This window comes from Pieris napi, chromosome 1 (assembly GCF_905475465.1).
Source record: "Pieris napi chromosome 1, ilPieNapi1.2, whole genome shotgun sequence".
Lineage (NCBI taxonomy): Eukaryota > Metazoa > Arthropoda > Insecta > Lepidoptera > Pieridae > Pieris > Pieris napi.
Genome location: NC_062234.1, coordinates 8,465,509 through 8,484,297, shown reverse-complemented (window position 1 = coordinate 8,484,297; position 18,789 = coordinate 8,465,509). Strand labels below are relative to the sequence as shown.

The 18,789-nt window shown below is 33.6% G+C and overlaps 2 protein-coding genes across 5 annotated transcripts in view; one reads left to right on the top strand and one right to left on the bottom strand.

Moving 5' to 3' along the window:
- LOC125053354 (protein grainyhead) overlaps positions 1-4,751 on the top strand; it is a 73,964-nt gene extending 69,213 nt beyond the window's left edge. For 2 of the 3 annotated variants that reach the window (XM_047654693.1, XM_047654708.1), the window contains 5 exons: positions 34-132; positions 244-578; positions 829-1,030; positions 1,456-1,520; positions 1,836-4,751. In XM_047654693.1, coding sequence (XP_047510649.1) covers positions 34-132; positions 244-578; positions 829-1,030; positions 1,456-1,520; positions 1,836-1,977 — 843 coding nt within the window. In that variant the 3' untranslated portion in view covers positions 1,978-4,751. The remainder of the gene's footprint in view (positions 1-33; positions 133-243; positions 579-828; positions 1,031-1,455; positions 1,521-1,835) is intronic. The other variant, XM_047654700.1, reaches the window with a different exon arrangement.
- Positions 4,752-6,474: 1,723 nt separating this feature from the next.
- On the bottom strand, positions 6,475-18,230 carry LOC125053372 (neurogenic locus notch homolog protein 1). Of its 2 annotated transcripts, none has more exons than XM_047654719.1 (12): positions 18,079-18,230; positions 17,071-17,628; positions 15,130-15,305; positions 14,492-14,664; positions 13,876-13,994; positions 13,312-13,465; positions 11,691-11,942; positions 9,082-9,224; positions 8,625-8,747; positions 8,218-8,320; positions 7,441-7,616; positions 6,475-6,873 (listed from the first exon to the last, which is right to left on the bottom strand). In XM_047654719.1, the coding sequence occupies exons 2-12, from the start codon at positions 17,563-17,565 to the stop codon at positions 6,658-6,660; spliced, it is 2,130 nt and encodes a 709-aa protein (XP_047510675.1). In that variant the 5' UTR covers positions 17,566-17,628; positions 18,079-18,230; the 3' UTR covers positions 6,475-6,657. The 2 variants fall into 2 exon arrangements, with proteins under 2 accessions (XP_047510675.1, XP_047510683.1); XM_047654727.1 differs by lacking the exon at positions 18,079-18,230 and adding an exon at positions 17,776-17,912.
- Positions 18,231-18,789: the final 559 nt, after the last annotated feature.

Genomic DNA, 18,789 nt, shown 5'->3' with positions numbered 1-18,789 from the left:
TTTCTAGAAATAAAGTTTATTTTGGTTTTACAGGGATTACCGCTACACATCCAGATTGACACGTTTGAGGATCCTCGGGATACGCAAGTCTATCACAGAGGTTACTGTCAAATAAAAGTCTTCTGTGATAAGGTAATTTCTTTGAACTACATTGAGTAATAATTAAAAAAATAATTTGTTTATTTTTTCATATATTTGAAGTTTATCTCGAGGCTCGACTAAAATTTTGTTATTGATTTAAAGGGTGCAGAAAGAAAAACGCGTGACGAAGAGAGAAGAGCGGCGAAAAGAAAAATGTCGGCAACAAACAGAAAGAAGCTTGACGAGATCTATCATCCAGTTACGGAAAGGAGCGAGTTCTACTCTATGGCTGATTTATCGAAACCTCCTGTACTATTCAGCCCAGCGGAAGATATAGACAAATTAGCTGGCATGGACATACAAGGATTCTATGGACACGACGAAGCAGCATTAGCTGAAGCCCATCTGAAGGGCGCGTCACCTTTCTTATTGCATACAGCGAAGCCACAAGCACCAGCGCTAAAATTCCACAACCACTTCCCACCGGATGCGCCTGCGTGAGTATTTAATCTAATCGTATGCAATTTGCCAAATTTAGTGCATGAAAAGCTATAGCCCTGTTTTCTAAAGGCTGTCTTATTTGCCGAGTGGTAATTACTGTAGTTTAAAAGAGCTCTTAATAATTTTTACCAAGCTTTTTACTCGTTAGATAACATTCAATCATGAACGTTCTACTATTTTCTATTGAAGTGTGACAATTATTACATTGATTATAGTATATTTTAATAAATGATTTGTCCCCAACAGGTATCGGTCCGATGTTGGTGGCCTATCACCTTACAGTGATCGTAAGGATTCATTAGAATTGGAAGGTGTTCTTGGCAAGAGGGCACGTACGTCAACACCACCGCTTAGTGAGCGCGTCATGCTTTATGTCCGTCAAGACACAGATAATGTCTACACGCCCCTGCACGTGGTCCCTCCCACCACCCAGGGTCTTCTTCACGCTGTAAGTACCCATTAAATACCCCTAAACCTTGATACGTCACATTGGTATAATCAACGTTACGTATCAAGAACACCGAAAGCACGTAAATAACCTTGGTGATGTCAGCTAACAGAAGACGAACGAGAGTTCCTCTCGGTTCCTCGTATCGATATTCGTTTTCGGACTTAGTATTAACGTAAACGAAAATAATCGAGACGCTTCGTCCGCTGTGTAACCGTGTGGCGCTTCATAACCCGTCTAATATACACGACCATCATAACTGCATGTTGTAATTAACACCCGCGCTCGGCGGCTGCCTCGTTCCGCGATTTTTAGACTTCGGTAACTCCTCCGCGATTCTCTCTCTTTGTAAAACCACTAGACGAGACGTCTCGGTTCACAACCAAAGGCCCAATGTAATCGTTTTTATTTTTGCTCATTTTCAGATTGAGAATAAGTACAAAATTTCAAGTTCGGCAATTAATAATCTTTATCGAAAGAACAAGAAAGGGTAAGTGGTTTTCATTGGCATCTGAAAGTTCTGTTAGTTTTCGGCCGCCTCGCGTTGTAACGTCTCGCTTCACTAGAGGGCGCGCCACTAACTTCACATTGCTTTTTTTAAAACTATAAAAACTCCCATTTATGCTTAATTAAAATTTGTCCAAGCCCTTTAAAACCAATCGAAAACATTTTTACTTATTAATTACTTATCAATTAAGTTTATTAATATCATTAATCTTACTTAATGGAAAACGAATTTAATTAAAAATTGTTGACAAGTTGGATTTAATGCGTATTAGTGATTAATGTATGCTTTTAATTATAGGATTACGGCGAAAATTGACGATGAAATGCTGGCGTACTATTGTAACGAGGACTTGTTCCTACTGGAGGTGCGGCCCGCGGGCTCCACCGAAGACGAGCCTCTTTACGACATTACTTTCGTGGAGTTGCCCACTGAACATTAGCTACGATTATCACCCGACAATACCAGATAATTATGAGGTTTATTTTTCACCTGGACTGTAAAGACAATGTGATACGCGAATAGGTTTGCCACGTTTTCGGTTCTCGTTAAAGTCCCATAAATTATTATTGTTAGTTGTGGCGAACTCAAAAACGTACTTGTAACATTCCAAGTTTTAAACTCACTAATTATAGATAAGGTATTCTCAAGATGTCGTCGATCTCAGATTGAAATTTACTTATAAGTGGTTCATCGCCAACACTCATCTTAATGAACAAATGTCACAAATAATGGTTGAACGCCCTGTCTCGCTGTTGCGAGCTGCCTTGTATATATCTCTTAGTGCCTTAACAATCACACAGTAATGGTGATGGCTTGTGTATCGAAAGTAAGTTTTAAAATTTCCAGAGAGAATTTAATTATGTTGTGAAATTATAGTGAATCACTGCTGAAGATTTAACGTGTGTGCCATTCATCTGTTATCATTCTAGAATTATGTAGTTATCGTTTCAACAGGTACCTTTATATCTTGCCATGATGATAAAGTAAGAAATTCTTGTCACAAACATTTTGTAGATAGGTCATCTACGCATTATTGTATAATGAAAATATCTTTGTCATTATTATATTTAATGTTTATCTTTATGTTAAGTGAGTTAAGTCAAATTAAATGCCATCCACTTTTTTAAGATTTATGAGATAAGTTTGCTTTATAAGCTCGCTCAATTCATGCACTTAGATAAAGTAATATTAGGATTAGTTTCAATCACAAATTATTTCCGTATCATGGGCGCTGTGACTACTACTATAATAGTCATTTACATTTCAAATTAATAAAATGATCATTTTATTACAAGTATTCATTATTGTCACATATCTAATTACATAGAGACGTGATTTATTCGACTCGCAAAATACCTACATGGGTTCTAAATTAAAAATTAAAAGGGTACTGATTAATAAAATAGTAAATGGAATCAATAAAACAAATTATAATTTTAAATGAGTCTTAGCGGCCATTTTGCATAATTTACAATGTTTAATATGTAGTAGTCATTTATATGTAGTCACAAGTCGTCAAAGCAGAATTAATAATTTCATCAACGGGAGTGGTTTGTGTACTTTTGTGTACTTACTTAGATATGTTATGCATAATATATTTTACCTTCGGGCCATGACAATATCGATCAAATATTTAATATTTTTGCATGAATCTCGTATGATATAATAATGTAGATTTACCCACAATAAACCGATGCTAATGTCTCTAATAAGATGTCTTTTTGTCACAAAATTTATATTAAGTGTTGTCCACCGATTTATTCGAAATTCAGAACCAGGTTCTGTTTGAATATTCCATTGGTCGCAGACAAAGTCGCCCAAGATATAATATTAAGTGGAGTGCCGAGAGCTGACGGTTCGACTAACTGCCATATTATGACATAGAATAGTTAACGATTTTAGTTTAGGGTATGCGTAGTTATACTGTCAAGTTTGCAGGTATCGAATTATTATTAAGTTTACAATTTACATATTTCTGTGGAAATTATATGATTGTGATTGCGCCGTGACTGCGCCTCATTTATTCTTCCATATCGTTATCACTCGTTATGTCTAACCACTATGTTTATAAATTTTAATCTCTCTATGAATTTATATAATTTGTATGCATCGCATTGCTCAAAGTCTGCATTTACCTTTCACGCGGAGCGGACTCTAACATTGTTATATACCTACTTACTTATGATGTATTATTTATTTATGTACTTATATTATAAATTTTGCAGCTTTAATGTTTTTAACTTACAATGATTTTAGATCGTGATTCTGAATCTCGTCATAAGTCACAAATGTCAGTAGCAATAAAGTACGCAAATCAGTTGTATTGTAGTAGTTAGGTAAACGGGCGTGACCCGCGCAGCAGCCATGCGTACGCGATCTTGTGCAATCATGTTTATTGGAGTTATCTGTTATTTGATACGTGTAAGAAGGAATTTATGTAATCAAAATATATCATATCGATGAAGTAAACAAGCTATGTTAAACTCAACTGTAACTAATATGTACGCGCAGTTAACAGATTGAGTGTAACATATTCTTCTGCTTTGTAACTATCGATCCGATAATAATTTGAAAGCTTGCTTGAGCTTGAGCTGTTCGATATTTTTGTTACATATTTATCGTGCAATGTTCACAAACATTTCTACTTAACTCCAGTTTTCTAAGGTGGAATTTAAAGAAAGCTAGTGCAAAACATACAGAAACATTATAAAACATTCCACTTAGTATTAACGATGAACGAGATACACTTTCTTTTCCTTTCCGGTGTTAGTGCGGTGTAAATAGAAGCTTTAAATTATAATATGAAATGTTTGTGAACATCGTGAGATAGATAAAAATATAGGGTATGGTCAATTTGGAAGTTATTTGAAAATTGTAGAGATATTTCTGAGTCTTATCTTGTTATAGTCACCCTTTTGGGGCTTCGCAAATAAATGTCGTACTATTCAGTGATGATGTCTGCGTCTGCAACTCTTACATTGTTAAACAGACACTCGAACCTTCTTGAGGTATTGTCATCTCGATGTGCAAAGTACTTATGAATGCGAGATGCAGACATTGTGACCGACTTCTAGTGGATAACGAATTCGCGGGCTTTGCGTGGGCACGCCCCATCGTGGAGTCACACTAGTTATACGTACCGAAAGTGGTAGCACATTTTCGTTGATTTTTAATGTACTTAATATTAAATAGATGTTACGTTATTCTTTTATATGAATATTTGTAAGTTGTCATAAAAATATTATTAATATAATTATTTTTATCAAAGTTTATGATCTAAATAAAAATGTTTTTCTTCAAAACAAAATTTCGTTTAATTTTACGTGCATAGACTTCAAAAGCACGTATATGATCACCATCCACTAAAACGATGTTTGGTAACTCTGTCATAGGCACTGAAATAGAAAATACATAATATAAAGTGTAATATAAAGTTTTACCTAAACCACATAATATTCTGAATTTGATAAATGGTGGAAGGAAAAAAATAATTTTACACATATTTTATTAATGACTGTCAACAATAATACAACACACATATTTACATCAAAATTTTAGTCGAACATGAAAAGCATTGAGGCGACATATACGTATACTTTTATTACAACTTGTACCTATAACAAAAACTTAATAAAATATGATCAAACTTTAATATTGAATTTAAACTAACGAAGCCCCTTAAATTTCAATTCAAGAAACTGCTTACTTAGTAAATGGTAATGTAGAAGTTTTGAAACATATATAATCGTTTGATTATAAAAATCTTTAATACTTTGTATCTCGCAGGCACTTAGTTTTATTAAAAAAAATATGTTAAACTCGATTACAAAAGCAATAACTAATTAATTAGTCACTTATTTTTAATGAATTTAACACATCAATTATTTAATTTAAAAAAGTCAAGGAGTACATTTTTGCCATCATTATAATATAATAATAATAATAAATACTTCTACTAATGTTACCGCTATATATATTGACTAATATGTAATAATAAATAAATAATTTAATAATATCACACCAATATTTCAGAAATCACGCGCAAAAAAACATTTTACGCTAGATGACATATTTTATAATTATACTTACTACAGTAAATCTAAGAAACTAATTGAAATAAAATAGCCACAATTATTGCTTATAGATACAGTAGAACCTCTATAAGTCGAACATCAAGGGAGACGCCAAAAAATTCGAGTTATAGAGTTTTCAACTTATGAAGGATTTCGACTTAGGCGGATTTTGATTCGACATAAAGAGTTTGAGGTTTTGGACACAAAGCAAGCAAACACGTGTTTCCATGAGTCATAAATTTATTATTGTATACTCCTAAAATGTTTTCTAAGAAACAATAGTGTACTCACATTGTCGGCAAGTTCTTAAAGTCGGTAACTTATTTTTGTTCGAACAATAGAGATAATAAATTCCAAATGATCAAGTTGTAAAGGTTGTAAAATAAAACGTTCCTATGTTCGAGATACAGAGGTCAAATTTAATTTTTCGAGTTATAGAGTGAAAATATGTACCAAAATGGCTTGGAGGGACTCGGTGATTATTTCGATTAACAGAGGGTCAAGATTTCAAGTAATGGAGGTTTTGGTGTTTTAAGGGAAGGGAAACAAAATTTTTTTCGAGATTTGGAGGTTTTTGACTTATCGAGGTTCGACTTAACGAGGTTCTACTGTATTAATTCCTACACATTTGAAGCCAAGATTAAAATCTACTTTGCAATAGCAGTCTATAAAACTAATTAAAAAGTCTCTGCAATAAAACAATTCACCTACAAAAATTTAAAGTCCGTTAAGAAGAACATCAATGTCTCAGCAAAGAAATACAATATATAATATTGGGGAAACTCTACGGTAAACCTTCTTTCTATATCTAAGAAGGACGAGTGATTACGTTTAAAATCAACAAGGATAAGAGTATTTTTTAAGACAATATAGCGTTTTAAATGCTATAAAATGGCAATAAAATTTAATATTAAATATTATTTTTGTAAGAATAAATGTTTTCCAGAACCAAAATAATAAGACAAGAACTTACAGCGCAAGCGCACTACAAGCATTTATATTTGAATTTTGAACCGTTCCCCTTCGGGACAGTCCATAAGTGATGGCTATTGTATCAGGGGTGAGCTCTGATTATCGCTGAAATCGAGGGTGTAGTACATATCTGAGGTGTCGAAGGAAGTAGGGGGTTGGAAGGGAGCGGGGTTCGGTTCCCGTTTGTCCTGGAGCCAGTGGTGTGGAGGTCCAGCTTCGGAGACTCGTGCGGATAATCCGGATAACAGGCGAGAGTATGTTTTGTTCACGCGGCAATGGCACGCGGTTACCTATAATTTTAATTAGTTTTAATGTATAATTAAGTTTTTAATTCACTCATTGGTTGATAGAAAGTTTGAAATCTATATTTTAATATGTACTACATAAGTATCAAAGGCATTAATAATATAGGTACCCTATAACATTATATTTTTTGTAAACAAAGGTACAGTAGAGTCACTCAGTACGATTCCTGGTGAAACAATAATTGTTTCCGTTACAAAGGCGTAGAAGCCTATCAGAAAAATTATTGATATAATATGTACGCAATAATGTACTTTGCTCCGTGCCATATAACGGTTATTCCTCTAACAAATTTTGAAAACATGTATACGATACATAAAAGCGAACTACCGGCATCGTCACTAAAAAAATAAAGCAATTTCATCATTCCAAATTTAAAATGACTGCTAGCAAATATTTATCAGCTTTACATATTGTTTACATGGTGAATTAAACTTAGGCCAATTTAGGACCTCACACAACTGAAATGAAAAATATCAGTGCTGAACCCATAGTCAAATATATAATCTGTATTGCTTATCTCGAAACCAATATCTTCAAGAAAAATCACTAACCACAACTCCGACAATAGCAATCGCCGCTCCGAGGGTCCCAGCCGCAATATAGACGTTGTGGAGCCGATCATGGTACAGGCCAAGAGGCAGCCGCATTACTCGCACAGATCCTCCTCCTTGTGATTCAGAGTCCACGTCTACGTCACCATCTATCACTGGCTCCAAGATAAAGTCCTCTGAAACATAAAAATAGCTAATTGGTTGCTATGCGCATATTTTTGACAGTTGCTCCTCGTGGGCGACTATCGAGGACTTGATTTGTTTTATTTCTCTATTTTTGTTAAACTGAACTATTTTTCGTTGTAAATAATCTAATAATATTTAGTTAGTTAATCTTATAATAGTTTCTAAAGAATATTTTATTTACGGGCTTCATTGCATTGGACAGTAGTTAAGGTATATTTATTTAAAGCTGACACGTAACAAGGCCGGCTAATCCATTGATTTTGAATATGTTTACCGGCAGTCTAATCATGATATAAGTATTTGCCATACCTTTACTGGTTTCAAACCAAAGTAAAAAAATATTATCTGAATAAACGTATACTCAGATTTGTATCTATTTTAGTTTACATGTTGTTATTTCCAGTACCAAATAATAAAACAGGAAAGAAACTGCTTAAAATGTTCGATGAAATATTATATCTTACTGTATTAAATTGTTGTAATATGAAATTAAGTTTAATTAAATTCAATTAATTGTTTGCTGGGATTATTATTGTAAAGCAATTACTGACTAAATAAAAACGTAGAGATTAATAAAAGTTTTAATAGTACCTTCACATAGTCGGCCCGTGTATCCCGGTCTACAGGAGCAATAAAATGAATCCACACCACTCCAACAAGTACCACCATGAGCGCAAGGGTTATTATCGCAGATCTGTAACGGAAAGTTATTTAGAGAATAAAACAGTTACGAAACCTACAGAGTGAATAATACCCATTGACGTTGAATTAAGTTTATGTCAAATTAAATAATTTAATCTCACCCTGCATGTCAAAATATCTTAAGTTGAATCATGTGATGTCGCTGAACTGTATTTGTTATAGTGATGACTTAGTCACTTACAACGTACATTACAATGAATATTATTAATATTGTTGTCAGCTAAATAAAAATCTCTCCATAACAGCGCGGTATTATAACGAATAATTTATTTATTTCACGTAAAAAGTTCTCATACCGATGTGGCTGGTATGTGGCACTCTTCGCCAACGAATCCGCGGGGACATTCACAGGTGTAGCTGTTACCATGGTCTACGCAGTATTGGTGATCATTACAGGGGTCTGGTAAGCACAGGTCCACCTATAAAAACAAAAAAATTAAGCTAAAAATACTCAATATATTTTAAAAAGGAACCGTATAAACCAATGTCATTAGCAGGGCCCGAGTTAATTTTTAGTTTTAACTGGTAACGATGTGTCACGAATTTAAAATATACTATACTAAAACGCGTTTAATATCACAAATATTTTTTATAGTCAATACATGGCTGTAATGAAGAGGAATTATCAGCAGTTTTATAACGCCCTGTAAAAATAAACATTCTTGGCTCGTACCTCAGATATAAAAAAATCCAGCCTACAAAATCCACGGCCTGTCTCAAGCCCCATTGGGGGGTTATTAATACGAACACTACCTTAAACTGGCAAGTCGGTCCATTGTAGCCTCGTCCACAAGCGCAGGTGAACCCTCCCACGCGGTCAGTACAAGTGCCGCCGTTCGCGCAAGGAGACGACTCGCATTCATTGTATTCCAATTCACATTTGTCTCCAGTATATCCTAATACAAATGTGTATTTTGAGAGGTGTATAACATAAAATATATAGTACGTATACAAAGAGTCTCTCAAGTCTTAAGATATACAACATTTTTTAATTTCAACAAGTGCTTTGATTAAGAATGCAAATTATTTTCATGGTTTTCTTAGTCGGGCACGTTTTAGTATTTACGTGTTACGAATGTACGCAAAATTTTCTAACTACATACACACACTCATACACTACTTTAGGACAACCGGTCGAGTCGTATAGTTCTGACTCAAATACCTTACCTACCTCATTTATGATCTTTATATTGTATTGAATACAATATAAAGATCATAAATGAGGAATTAAAGTTGTTAAAATTATTTTTTGTAACGTGTATAGGACCATTCCTACATGAGAATTCGTTTAGAATTAAAAAACATTTATAATAAAATATTCCCGTTTAAAAAACAAATATCGTACCCACATACACATACACACACCTATTTACACACTCCCTCATTAACTTCATTTGTAACATTAAATTTATAACTATTATTATTATTTTAAATCATTACACGTAATAATTGTTTTCTAGTTACCCACAACACAGGGCCTCCCTAGTGTGGGGACTAGCGGTATATGCATTCTGTCACAAACCCTTTTGTCATAAATAAAGTTTTTATTATTATTATTATTACATAAAACGCTAAAATAAAATAAGAACAATTAGTAGCTCTGAAATATTGCCAAACCAAAATGTTAATATTTCAACTGTCGACCGTTTTAGCAGTAACTAAATTACTATGTGTACCAAGTTCATTCGGATGAATAAAATGATATTTTTTTGTTCAAATGAAACAACATGGAATTAATACGACGCGAAAGGCTGAGTTTGAGTGAAATTTCGTTTCACGTTGGTCGACATTATGATATCACTGATTAAATTCAAAACTCTCGTTAAACGTAAAATAATGAAAAGGAGTAAATGTAAATTTAGAATCAATTTATAACATTTTTTCTGTTGAAGTTCATAAGTGTACTTGGTTACCTATATGGATAAAGTTATTTTGAGTATGAAGTTTGTGATTTAGGTTTGTTTCGAAGCTTTGTTATCTTTTAATGCTGACTAAGCAGCGTACGTTCTAAATGGCATAATGCCAAAATGCATTCACGCTGCATATCGATTTAAAACACCCAGTGATAAGCTGATATTTCTAAGGAATATTAGCCTATATATGGGACGTTGTTCGTACTGCGCAATAAAATAGACCGTAAAACCGTCCGTTTTATGGAAAGACAAATTCTTTGAAGAATGAAAGTAGCGTTTTTAGCCGTCTATGAATACTTCAAAGAAAATTTCGAAAATTCTATAAAAATCTGCGTTTGTCTGATTCAGTTTATGAACAAGTTTTTAGATTCTGATAAAAAGGTCAGTTTTATCTGATTTCAGCCTGTTTTTTTTTTGTTATTCGAAATTTTTATGGACGACGCATATCGAATTTTGCCTATGTGAGGCCCATGATGGCACAGAGCGCCCCACGCTTTTTCACAATAATACCAGTATTTTTTGTTCATTACCATTTTCAGTCTAAATTAGGAATTATTTTTCACTTTTTAGTTTGATGTGCTTTAAAAGCGTGTTTTTTAGTTTTTTAAACTATTATTTATTTTTTAGTTAAATTTTTTATATTTTTTTTTCGGATTATTGCATTGTCATCGATCTTTGACAGGTGCGCAAAGTTTGAATTAAATCTGTCCGTTAAAAGTGGGTCAAAATCGAGTCCGAAGGAGTCGGTTACATACATACATACAGATGAAGCTAATATAAAGCGTGTAAAAAATATAAAATTTGGTATTAATTTTACTCCGATTTTTACTAAAAAACCTAAAAATAGATAAAAACCTAGCCACCATTTAGTAGCCAGACCACGAACACAACTTACTTCACAGCGTAATCTCATTCGACAGGGTTTTTAATATTCACGAGTCAATAAGTTGACGAAGGGAGATATTTTATTTCCAAATTTTGTTTTGACGATCGAATTCATTATCATATTTATTGAGCGAAAAATATAGTGTTTATATTATATGTTTAACATATTGCGATGATGAACTTTAAAATTTTTACGACTCTTAATAAACGATAAGCAGGCTATATATCGAGCGATAGGAAATTATAATTTTATATCGCTTTACATAAAGGAATAAACATAACCGATTTTTTTAACATTAAGATCCATTCTCGGTCATAAAAATACGTATCATTTTAAATTAATTAATAATAATATCAATGCAAACTTATTTTTGCGGGGCATACCAAATTTTGGGCATTTTTTCTATACAGTTATATTTTAAGCATTTGTTTAAGGAAGAGTTTTTATATTTGTTTGGTCTTTTACATATTAAACAACTAAACGTTTAAATATTGTAATTGGGAAATAGTAAGCGAGTAAAACCAGTAAATTAAAGAAGTTATAAAAGCTAAAATAATTCTTACCAGGCTCACAGAAGCAACGATACTTCGGACCCTCCTCTTCATCGGTTTGTTCAACGCATAAACCTTTAACGCAAGGCTTGTCTGCGCAGGCGCCGCCCGTGCTTGGCATCTCACAGTGCATTCCAGTCCATTCATCTGTGCACGCGCAATGGAACGTAGTAGAACCATTCATGGCCATGCTCATACATGACCCACCGTTAAGACAGGGTGAGGAAAAACATGGATCTTTTTCGCATTTCCTACCTGTGAAGCCTGAGGAAAATCATACTAAAAATAATTTAAGCAATTTATGACGCCATAAAAGGAATAATAATAATTATTTGCTTGTGTAATTTGTCAATATTTTTGTTATGGTTATGGTTTTAATAATTTAGATTTTTATAACAAAAGTAGCATTTTTAACAGTCATATAACTGTAAGTTAATCTTAAGTTAAATTTAAAAAAAAATTTCTTTTGACTATATTCGTCAGTCGTAATTTCCTTAAGCTTGGTTAAGCCACATTATTGGTTATTGCCACGACTTAAATAACGTAACAAAGTAAACCTTAATCTTCTCATTAAGTCCTTGTTATCTTTTAATTAGGATTAGAAAGGTTTTATTTCGTATCTAGCCGAAAAACGCTTACACATAAATCTCCCAAAAAGATTAACAAACTAATGAATCTTGATTTCACAGCTTGGTCCTTTAGCGTCCGAGCGATCTCATTAATAACGGCCAATCACGATAAATGTCAAACGTTAAGTTGAGCTTTAATTAAGCTCTGTAATTTTAAGTGAATTGTGTCACATTAATTGCTTTTAATAATTCCGTACAAGTTACGGATAGACTTAAGAACATAAAATTAAATACAAAAAAAAATTAATTAATTACCGTATACGACCAAAGCAATAACCATTTATTATCAAATTTGTTATATGACAATCTGTCGTGCTTAAAACCTTCATTGTAATTGTTTATCCACATTTGAATATAAAACCATTTCCAGGCACCGCAAAGCGGGTTGGACGTTACGCAACAACGCGGTTCGTACGGCTACGGATTACGTCACATCGGAATTTAATTGACCGAAAAATGTAATTTATTTTCGGCACTGTTCAAAGCAAAACCCGCGATATAAACGAAAATTTATTGCTTATTCCAACGTCAGCTAATTTTAATCCCCGTTGAGCAACAAATCTACCCTTTTATGCCTAAGCGTAGATACATAGATTGCTGAGTGTACGAAAAATACAAATATGCAATGAAAATGTAATAGGCAATACCGTCTTCACCATAAGGGCACACGGGGCCTGTGCCCAGGGCCCCCATTTTCAGGGGGCCCCGAAGGACCGACAATTTCTACATAATATACCATACTGTATTTGATCACCTATAATAAATGGTTATACTTAGTAAAAAATTTTAATTATAGTTAGCTTTTTTTACTTTCCAAAAGGGCCCCAAATTCTTGTGTGCCCAATGGCCCCAGCCTATTTTAAGACGGCCCTGGTAATAGGGTTGAAAATAAATAAAATTTACAATTACAAAAACCGATCATAAGGTTAAATATGCTATCTTATAACGTAAGACAATAAATTTTAAGCTCATATACGTATAGGTAAAATATCTGTTGTAAATACCGTATGGACATAGACAGTGATAGTTAGCTCCGTTGAGAGGTTGCGTGAGGTCGACACATATGCCATTATTCAAACATGGTGATGGATTACAAGCGTCCCTGTCTTCGCAGTGTGGCCCCATATATCCTGGGCAGCATTGACACTCGTAACCTTCCTATAATTGAACCGCCGACTGAGTCTATGTTGAATAACTCCTGACGATGAACATATTTTATGACTATTATACATTATATAAACAATAAGGTAACGAACAGATGAACTGACAAATGTTTGAACGATTTTAATCTAAATCATAATCGCGTTTAGCTCAATGATGTCAGAGAAACAGGAAAACTTTTTTTCGCATTGAAGGTCATAGATTTAGGGGTTAAAAAATATACCGTACGGCAATAACCAGTTATAAGATATAGCGCTAGTTAGAAAGTTCGAATTTTGAAACTTTATTATCTCTGATTTATTAAGTTGAAGAAACAAAGTAGCCAATTTGGACTGTCAGTACATCCAATGTAGTTTTTAAATCTTACAAACACGAGTCTAAATAAAAAGGATACGGTATGACCTTACCATGGATATGTTTGTGTAACATACTCCTTTCCCAGAACAATCTTGAGACTCGCCACAGTTATCTGACTTGACGGTCACTTTCAAACGGACGCATTGTGACCCCCAATTCTCAGATACAACTGTAAAAATGTTATTGTCTCCTTTATGTGTCCATTATTACACGTACGGTTTGTGACACAAAGACACAATTTGAGTAATACCATCAAAACGTAATATAAAGCCATGACAACGTAAAAGAATGGCTTTCGTCACGCATAAATGCTCTTTGCCTGCGGTTTGACGTTGAAATATTCGTTTTATTCCGTTTTACTACTTGATAGCACCAAATTTACACAAGTCACGCACATTATCAAAGTTTAACTAGCGTATTCCGTACAAGAGTGAAGGAATAATAAATACGTAAATAATCCATCTCTGAGAAAGCCTGTTCAGGGGCTTTCCGTGTTGAATGTACCATTTGTGTTTCCTTTGAAACAAGTGAAATTGATCGATATTGGCCACTAAAATGTACAATACTAAAGGTGTTGGTAAATATTTTATTTTCATTAACTGACAAGACTAGATGCTAAAACTAACTATAAAAAAATCTAAAAGTTAGCATGAATAACCATAATACCTATTAACAAATTGACTCCTTCGGTTAAATCTTTATCGTATAGAGTAAATAGTTTCGCTGCGTGCTCATCCAAGGGAGTAATATCAAGTAACATTCCTTCTGAAACATCACAGTGCTCGTGTCCTTGTCGAGTAACCTGATATACGGCTGGCTGAAGGGCTAAGTGATGTGTCCTGAAAAACAACTCGCGTAGAAACAGAATGCTTAATGAACCCTAAAAGCTAGATATATAATGGACTTTAATAGGCTTCCCCAAAGTGGGCGGTCTGAAAGCGAATGTAGGCGATAGATGTGGGGAGGTGAAGACTTTAAAAATATATTTTTTATTAATGTAATTTCATTTTTAAGTATGTATCGATACAAGTGTAAACCTTTTACTGTTACGTGTTATTTATAGGACAAACGGTTATAATCACAATTCACCTCACATTTACATCGCAATTAATTAGAGTATTGTCTGTGGGTAAACTAGCTTTTACTAGCGAGTAGCGGTAACGTTATATAGAAACCAGCATTAATTAATCACCCATCAGAACTGAAGATATTTCCCTACATTACGAGTTAATAAAATTGTAAAAAGCACATAAGCTTGTAGTACTAATAAACGATAGCCTTTAATGAAGGTCGCATTAACTAACCTTTCGAGGGCAGGCTGCGATGAGTTCGCATCGATGGAGTCGTTGTGAACATCGAGCAACAAAGAGTCAGAGATGCGGACGATAAGGATGTCTCCACTCTGTATGTCGGCGGAGCCCTCCCAAGACACGATGACCTGAGGGCACTCCTCGTCGCCACCCCTCCCTCCCGCGCACCCCTTGGCCGCAAAGTGACACGTAATTAATGCTATATCTACATTGATTTTATATTACACAAGCGACTCGCCTACTCTTCTAACTTCGAACAAATTGGAACCAAGGTTTTTTAATATTTAAGGCATTGCAAATAAATTAAGGCTTTAAAAAACATATATTTTTTTAATCTGATACAATTTGCTGAACTTTAGAGTAATACCTAAGGTATTTTTTATTTTCCTCGTCAACACGATTAAAATATTTAGGTAAGCCATACAATTCAAGCCGAATTATGTTGAAATAATTATTTGGATAAATAGAATACAGCATCTCCTTACACTGATTTCAGCAATAATATCAGCACACAAAACAGTTTTTGTTATTATTATTGTTACACATATAATATTTTTGCAAGGATAATTATTACTTTTATGATACCATACATTTAGTTCAGTATGGCAAAATTTTTTATGGGGAATATTGTGTATATTTTCTTTTGGTAAACAGTAATTACTGAACTTTATATATCAGTCAATATGATAGGTTGTTTTTTATATATTCCCGTGAATATATATATATATAGCGTCCGTCGCTTGGTGGAAAATATCCCCTCGGCATTTGTGTGCCGTGATATCTTGTTCGTAAGTTTTCATGTCTTTTTCCTACGTGTATTTATATTTTTTATATATTAGAAGATATATAGAAGTATTTGATTGTCCTGATTTTATCATGTGTGCTGTTTGAGAGTATAAAAGAACAAAATACATAAATACAAATTATAATATTTACATATTGTGTAAGATTTAAATAATAATAACCAATAAAATAAAGACAGAAAAGTTTAGAAAAAAGATAAATGTTTAAATAAATTCGGATTCGACACCAAGTTTTGACAATGTGTCAGAGCAAACTTTATAAATCGTTTTACGATCGTTGTGTTAACGTTCATACTTTTTATAAAATCATTTACGTTTTTTACCCGAAAACGAATTCAGATAATTTTGCATTTGTTTGAACCCTTTTCTGTAAAACTCCAATATTTTATTGATTAAGCAACAGTGTTGCTATTCTAGATTATAATATATTTCTGTATCCATTTTTTTCAGTTACGTTATGCCGTTCTTTCTTGATTGTCAACGATATTACAAAAGAACATGATAAATAATTTAGAACAAAGATCGTAGACATTTATTCTGTTTTCTGTAGCGTAAGACAATTTATTGCTTATGTATTTGACCTCGCTCTGTTCCTTACTCTCGTCACGATCAACCTCGAGGAGAATATTATAAGCTTCGCACATGAAACGCATTACTTTATTTATTTCTCGTTGTATTCCTTTTATCACACAAACGTTTTTTTATATAATTACATCAAAGGCATCGCTCAAGTAATCTTTTATAAGAAACGCGTTAATAACAAGCCATTCATTGTTGCTGATTTATGTAATTACTATAATGCAAGCATGCCTTATTATGCAGATAAACGACAAATAAAATAAAATTAAATATTATGAGTGGTAAGCGAGCATCTTACCATTTATAATATTTAATTAACAGTAAATTACAAAGTATCAAAGATTGATGATACAGATAACTTACAAATTTGTGTAAAGTATTAATATTTATTGTGTATTTTTACTAAGCATGGCAATTATTTCTAACATGATTATCGAATGAAGAGATCCGCTTTTAACGGATCTTGAGAAAGAGGGACATTTCCAATAATATTAGATTAGGTCATCTAAAACGAATAATATGAAACATTAAGCGTTGAGCAATATAAACTTACCGTTATAGGCAAATTCAATTCGTGTGTTTCGTTCCCCCTCCATAAACGAGATTCTCTCGGCAGAACGGGCAAATCACAATCTATCGCCTCGAGGCGACTTTGAAGCGGGGCAGAGGGATCCACTGCGCTTTCTAGTGCACTAGAAATAGTTTTTAACTTTTGCCTTCTTGCACTTTTCAACCGTTTTGTGAGGGATGCTTGAGTCATTAAACGCCCTACAGGCCTCTCTGTAGCATCGTAGGCTCTTGTTGTTTTAACGCTTTTCTTTGTTGCTAAAGTAATATCAGCCGGACCTTCAGTTGGCGTTAATGGTTTAATACTATGATCAGTCAAGGGGATAAACATAGCATCGTGGATATTCAATGATACTGTAGTATCAGGCTTGGGAGCCAAGGTTGTACCGCAAGCACTAGATAGGTATGTGATTAATACAAACACTATTGGCACCAAGGACATGTCGCGTGATGTAAAACTTCGTAAATAGATATGACTCATTGTGGAAATATAAATAACAGTAGATTTGGCACCAAGTCTTGCTTGTTATCCCTTATTCTTTTCCTGTTAAAATTAAATTATATATATTATTTAATAACACAGATTTATTTCCATTAAGCAAGGGTAAGTTTTAATAAAGGCAAGAACTTTTCTCCTTGAAGCTATAAATAACGCAGTGCTCTTAGATCCTTAAAGATAAGGAGCACTTACGTGAAGTTTCTAAATGGTGACCTCAAAGCTCTTGTTATTTAAGTTGCAAGTACGGCCACTTTTCTGAGAAAAACCCTATAATTGTAAAAGCCCCTTCCTCGTGATAAGTAGACGCCGTTTCTTAACCAAGTGCTTTTCTAGACAATTCAGTTACATTTTCTCTAACAAGACAAAATTAAAATATATAAATTTTTCCACACAGTTAAATAATAATAAAATGTAAAAATACAAACATATAAATTGATTGATCATTTATTAAAAATAAAGATACTATTTCAACGAAATAACTACTAATTAGCTTACTTAATTCCATTGACGTCCCACTGCTGTTATCCATGCATAAAATCACATTCATGTTACCAACGTATGTTTTGCATAAAAACAATAGATCCAATATTGTGGGCAGCAGGGCGGGCGGTGCTAGGGCTCGCAGCCTCCGCGACACTGAGGGCGGGCGGCGCTCCCCGCCACCGGCTAGCTACCCCGAACTTGCGCACCCAACTCATTTCTACACATCTGTATTTTCACTTAATTTCATTCTGCGCTTGTAATGCCAACGATTATCTTAACGCTAAGTAGCCGAAAACAAGCTTTAATTGTGCGCATTAAGGTGGATCATGGCAAAATTGTTTAATATTTGTAAATTATTATCTATTCCTACAAATCAAGCTTGTATCACGCATCATAGCACGTGGTAAACATTTATTCAGATTTCGTAGCAGGTTATAAATATTAGTGTATTTGAAGGTTGTGTATCCTTTAAACTGATAAAGTTCAAATTATAAAGTGCAAAAATAAAGCAATTTGTTGTAATTTTAGTATGATGATACATGACATTTTGAATAGAAAACAAATTTACCATATCGAAGCGAATATTTTGGATAGTAGTTTCGTAAAGAAAACAGTATGCTTTCATTAATTACTTTATTGTCATATTACCCGCCACTGTTAATAATAATTATAGTAATTATGTTAATAACCGACTTTCAGCAATATTTGCATCGAATACAATAT

What these genes read in the sequence shown, in the direction of transcription:
- LOC125053372 (XM_047654719.1), bottom strand. Translation starts at nt 17,565, where the DNA reads ATGAGTCATATCTATTTACGAAGTTTTACATCACGCGACATGTCCTTG. An exon ending in GCCACATACCAGCCACATCG is followed by an intron (nt 8,321 to 8,624) that starts GTATGAGAACTT and finishes TTTCCGTTACAG; the next exon opens with ATCTGCGATAATAACCCTTG. An exon ending in CACGGGCCGACTATGTGAAG is followed by an intron (nt 7,617 to 8,217) that starts GTACTATTAAAA and finishes TTTATGTTTCAG; the next exon opens with AGGACTTTATCTTGGAGCCA.